This window comes from Limulus polyphemus, unplaced genomic scaffold, assembly GCF_000517525.1.
Source record: "Limulus polyphemus unplaced genomic scaffold, Limulus_polyphemus-2.1.2 Scaffold2217, whole genome shotgun sequence".
Lineage (NCBI taxonomy): Eukaryota > Metazoa > Arthropoda > Merostomata > Xiphosura > Limulidae > Limulus > Limulus polyphemus.
Window position 1 is genome coordinate 154170 of NW_013667827.1, and position 6000 is coordinate 160169.

The 6000-nt window shown below is 30.0% G+C and overlaps 1 protein-coding gene across 1 annotated transcript in view; it reads right to left on the reverse strand.

Moving 5' to 3' along the window:
• Window positions 1-6000, reverse strand: part of LOC106466308 (sec1 family domain-containing protein 1-like) — an 82132-nt gene that overhangs the window by 56052 nt on the left and 20080 nt on the right. Inside the window, exon 6 of the mRNA XM_013926579.2 lies at window positions 3296-3383. Within this exon, the coding sequence (XP_013782033.1) occupies window positions 3296-3383 (88 nt within the window). The remainder of the gene's footprint in view (window positions 1-3295; window positions 3384-6000) is intronic.

A 6000-nucleotide genomic window follows, 5' to 3' on the forward strand; every position in this document is an offset into this window, starting at 1 on the left:
AACACAGTTTTACTTGAATAAAGACATTCTCTGTTATTCTGTTGAGTTCAGCTCCTTTTTTACAGGCTTGTTTGAAATGTTTTACTTCAGGTCTACTAGATAAGACTATGCTAAATTAACTTTAGGTAATGTCTAACATACAGGAAGTTGAAGTGTAACTTAAGTTTAAATGGACTAAGATGTGAAGGTTACAAAACATAGTTTCTGTTTTTGAAGTAGCTAAGTATTGATTTCAAAGAGTTTAAAATATAAAGGTAAATTTAAGAAGAGGAAAAACCACCAAACGCTTTCAATCAGAAAACATAAAAAACAGCAATGAGTGACCACTGTCCTTCCTTAAATGGTATAATATTGTATACAGACAATGTTATGTGAAACAAATGTGAAAGTCAGTTTTTCAAAAATGGATATTACAGTTACTATACCATTGTACCACTGTGTATATTGATGTTTTTGAACATGGATGACCTGGTTGTATTTTATAGGAACACTACAAAAATATATTATGGACATGGCAGAACACTGATGAGGAGGAAGCAAGTCTCTCCACTACCTTATGTATTTTGGCATAAATAATATAGTTTTCTCAAATATACTGATTTCTTACAGATAAGAATAAAGTTTGCTCTAACTAAATGTCTGGCAAAATATATACTGTAAAAATCATCTGAATTCTGACCTGAGTGAGTTGATGAAACAGACTGGGCACAAGTTTAGCAGTAACACAAAGACAGTTTGTTTCTTTACTAAAAACATACAGCTCAATTAATGGATATGTTCACAAGACAAGAGGGTACTCACACTTCTCTAACTTTTGTTTTGTTTGCTTGTTTGTGTTGAATATTTGCATAAAAGGGTTACTTTTGCAATCCATCCCTAATTTTCAACTAATAGACTAGAGGGAAGGCAGCTATCAACAGCACTCTCCACCAAACTCTGGGCTGCTCTAATCAATAGAGATTTGTCCATCACCCTTGTGATACAACCCATGGCCTCAAAGTGAGAAGTATGGTTTTGTGGTAATAAGTCATGAAACACAAACTCATGCATTCATAGTCTAGCACATTAACCACTAGGCCATGTTTGGCCTTTCTTCCACTTTATGAAACCCTCTGCTTGCACACTGTACATTCATTGTGAGTGCTGCATACATGTAAGTGCATAAAAAAAAATGTTTTTAATTTTGGTGAGTAGTAAAATGTTTATAATCTTTTGAGACAATCTCACCCTCAACTCAGTAGTGACAGTAATTTCTACTTTAAGTTCAACCCTGAAACAAAGCTATAACTTATAAAGTTTGAACATAAAAAATGACAAACTATATTATCACTTAAAATGAAGTAAGACATGACCATGACTGGAAATTCAAAGCAACTGGTTTACTGAAAGTAATGCAATTCAATGACATCACAATTCCTCAGTTGTGAATCCTGCGAGTTTACTTCGCCTAGCAATATAATTTTTCTACCTATGTTATAAACTGGAATATAAAAACTTCACAGCTGGAAATGTGCCTCCAGTTGATGAAGTACATAATAACTATGTGGAAACACTAAAAGCTTCTGAAATAAGTTTAAGCAATTGTATCATGTTAATGTGAGTGCTGCAATTGAAGAATTGTATATCTTAGCTAATTGCTGAAGGTTTGAACAAACTGATACAAAAAAACTAGCTTTTCCAATAAATCCTATACTGCAAGTTGAGTTTTGTTGTGAAATATATTTATGCTATTGAAAATACATAGAAAAATACAATAAATGTATAGTTTCATTCCATATGAGTATTTTCTATTCTTTTACATGTGTACATAAAGAAATCTTCATTGTTAAATTGGCTAGTTTCACATCAGTATCAAGTTCTGTAATTATTAAAATTAACAAAAAATTATAAACTATTTGATAGAATAGAAAAATGTATTCAAAACCAATTGCCAAAAGATAAACCTACAAAAAAGAGAGTAACTCCCTGGAAACAATAAGTACAATTTCTAAGTGTGTCAGAATACACAGTTTTCACTGTGGTGTATTCAAATTTTAATTTATTAAAACAAATACCAAAAATGTAGTAAATTATTTTGTCTGCATATGAACTTATCCTTAATCACCAACTGTACTTTCATGATTATAAAGGCAAATGCTGAGTTCTTCATTCTGTCCTGCCAGTAACAAACAGTTTTTATTATTATTACCTATTAAAGTTGTTTTTTTAAAACATACCTTTGTAGCAATTCACTCAAATACGATGAAACATAAACTGTAATCACCCAAACAGGAAAAACTGTAAATTATTTTGTGTACAATTCATCATTCAAAGAGAGAATGTAGCTACTCTTCTTACTTATAATAACAAAACTATGTTCAAAAACTTCTACAATTATTCACGGTAGCAAGATATCATCTTAGATCATGTATTATATTTTCCCTTCAGCATTACAGGCTTTTTTCCTTAAATGTTCTCATTTTTCTGTACTTGCATACAGAAAACATTTCTCATAGACATCTTAAATTATTCTAAATACAGTCACATTCCATACAGTAACAATATATTATTATTTATAATTAAAAAACTGTTATATGTTATGACTATGAGAAATTTCAGGATTTCCAATATCTGAATGTTTTCAAAGAAGAGCTTCACTTAATCTTTCATTTTTACACAAAAGTGTAACCTGATAAATTGAGTGGTTCGTAAGCGATACAAGCTGTTCACCATATCACTTTTCTCTTTACTTGGAATTGGTTTATATCCTGTGTCTGGGAAGAATTTAACAAATTTTCTTTCTATTTTTGTTCCAACTCTCTAAGTACATTAAGTAACAACATTTTTTCTCAATCCTTCTTAGTAATTTCTTTCACTGAAAACAACAACAGATTTGCTCCACAAGTATATTGTGTTAGATGCATTTTTCTCAACAAATCCAAATTTATCTATAGTTTTACCTTTACTGTCACTATTCTATATATTTCTAGTCTCAAATAAATTTTGGTTCTTTGACCAGTAAGGCTCACTTTTCATGCTTCACAATGATGATCTGATGACAAAATATCTTTATTAAGTTTTAAATTTCTAAATTAGGGGCCCTTTGCAAATTAAGAATAATTGTCATTACTTGTTTTTATCATCATCATGCCACCCACTTTTTCACCACTCTGTATATACTCACACAGAGAAAACAGATATGTAGTTCTATATATATCTTAGAGCTCATTTATTAGCTTACAAATTTATTAGCCTTTAAGAGTTATATACTTGCACTGAAACATTCTGAAAATTAAGGATTAAAATGTCAACTTACCATAATATGATATGCTATCTTTGTCTTGATGTTTGAGAACAAAAAGATCATCTTCTAAAGTGATGAAGTTTAGGTGTTGGTCAAATACCTACAGAAAATATTTAAAAAAGACATTAAAAGTATAATTAATTAAAATAATCAGGAATTATTTTAGCAAAAAAGGAAGCTTTATACCATCAAAGTACAAACTAATGATTTATCTTAAAAGTAAAAGATTCAAAAAGTCAAATGATTAGAGATATAAATAGATTTATCTAGCTATTACTTTCCCTCCAATGGTGCAGTGGTAAGCCTGAGGCATATAAAACAAACAATCAGGGTTTGATCTCTGTGGTGGGCACAGTTCAGATAGCCAACTGTATAGTTTTGCATTTAAACAAAAAAAAAGGGTCTAGCTATTCCTCTCAAAGGTTTAAAACCTCTTTCAGATGTCAAAAGCTTACTGTTTAGATGATGATTTCTATTAAAAAATTTTAAATTGCACTTTTCACAAATGTGGTATTTACTTTAACAACAAAGTGTTTACATTAGAAATAAGTGGTAAAAGTAACGTTTATATTAAAGGAACTTCATAATATTATGAAATTACTTTTCTTAAGTCTGTTTAGTTTTCAAATGTTTTACAGTTCTAGCCTAGATATATTTAAGAACTAAAGTAAATAAAATAGAATACTACTACTTCTTACTAACGTTTATGGATGCCTCAGTTCAGAAACACATATACCACTTGAGTTTACTTGACTAGAGTAAGTATTTTTAATGTAATTTTTCAAATATAAAAGAAAACATTATGTAACAAAATGTACACAAAAATTACATTCCAAAGCAATAACATTAACAAAAAAGTTGTAAACAGACAGGCACACACATGGCTTATGTATATGCCAACCCACAATTTTCCTCTGTGTCTCAATTCCAAAAACACATAAGCATACAGTAATGCATGTGTTTATATGAATGGAGAAAAAGAAAGCCAAAATACAAATCACTTGACATAGTATTTTGTTCAAACCAATATCTGATTATGTACATTTTCAGCTAAGGAAAATGTTAACTTCCGAGATGATAACTCGCCTCTCCACATATTTCTACCCATCTTCCACATTTATGATGAACCTTTCTTTTTTGTCTCATCAAGAATAAAATTAGCACAAGTACTAGTGCACAGAGGGAATTACTGTCCTATTAGTAGAGAACTTTTGTTGCATGATGACACCATCATGCATAAGTGCAATTCACATGAAATTAGGGGGTAATTGCCTCAAAGCAAGTGGCATGCAAATCTACCTGGCAGACATGGGAAAAAAGACAGTTAACCCTTTCATGACGGGTCACAGGTGAAAGGCCATGTCATCTCGTTTGTTGACTCGCATTAAAAATTTTATTGAACTGCTATTTTATGAATTTATGTCAATAACTTTGGTATGAAACTGTAGATTATAATTCAAAGTTTAGCACTATATATTACTCAATTTCTTCATTTAAAAGCAAATATTAAATAACACAGATAAACATAGATTTTTGTGTGTCACATGGTATGTTGAACGCAGCACTGGTTCAAATTAGATGTTTGTGAAGTCAACATACTAAGTCTATAGTTTTGTATGAATTAGAAACTGAAATTACCAATATTGACAAGCTAGAATAAAAAATAAAAGCCTCTTATCTTTTCAATTTGCTAAGATATTGCTCATGTAATAAATCAAACACAGTGGCACCACACCAACCTCTTTCCATTTTTGTAAATGGTCTCTTATATACACTTACTTCTATATATGAATGAATAACCAATCAGAAGCTCTGAATGTCTCCCTAGTGGCTTTCTCAGCAATTTTAACGGGCTTAGCACCATTTCTTTCTTTTGAATCAATATTTCAACAAGGTAGGGTGTGTCTTTAGTTTGCTCAAAATTTCATATTGTTTTAGACTAAAATACATCTTAGTTACCATGCTTGATAAATTATAGTAAAATTCTATGGTAATGATGTAGTAACTTATGATTTTTATTTACTCAACTGTATATATAAAACCCCAATAAAATTATTTTGTTTCATATCCTCCACTTGAAATTTTTTTAAAGGTATAGCAATCTATGTCAAGCAGCAGCCAAGTACAAAGGTCGTAACTAGAAGAGATAATTGTTTGCTTTACTTCTTTAGTTACTGTTCAATGTTTTAAGAAAAATAAGTTTAAGAATTTATTTCAAAATACCAATAATCTAAACACATATATAATGTATAATGATTGAAATGTGATTGTATTTTACAAAATACTAGTCTAGTAAAACACAGCCAAAACAAGTTACTTTGTACAGACCAAAGGTCAGTTTCATGTTATTTGATATGGTAACATAACAGCACATAAGCCGCATCATTCTGACTTCTGTTTTGTTAGCCAGGCACGGCTGAAAGGTCAATATAATAAAAATAATAAATATATATATAAATGTACAATGTTATGAGATTTAAGCTATTTAGTCCAAACATTTATGTTTTCGTGTTATAATTTGTGTTTATTCTAGAATGAAAGAGGCAAAATTTATATTTATTTTCAAATTTTTTATGCTGATTATGAGGTCGATCAAATCTACCGAACCTGTACAGAGATCAATTACAAAAAAAAACAGATCAAATATAAAGTTTTTTTCTTAAGAAATGTTTGATAACTATCTGGACATTATAAAGATTTCATATGTGAAATTTGAA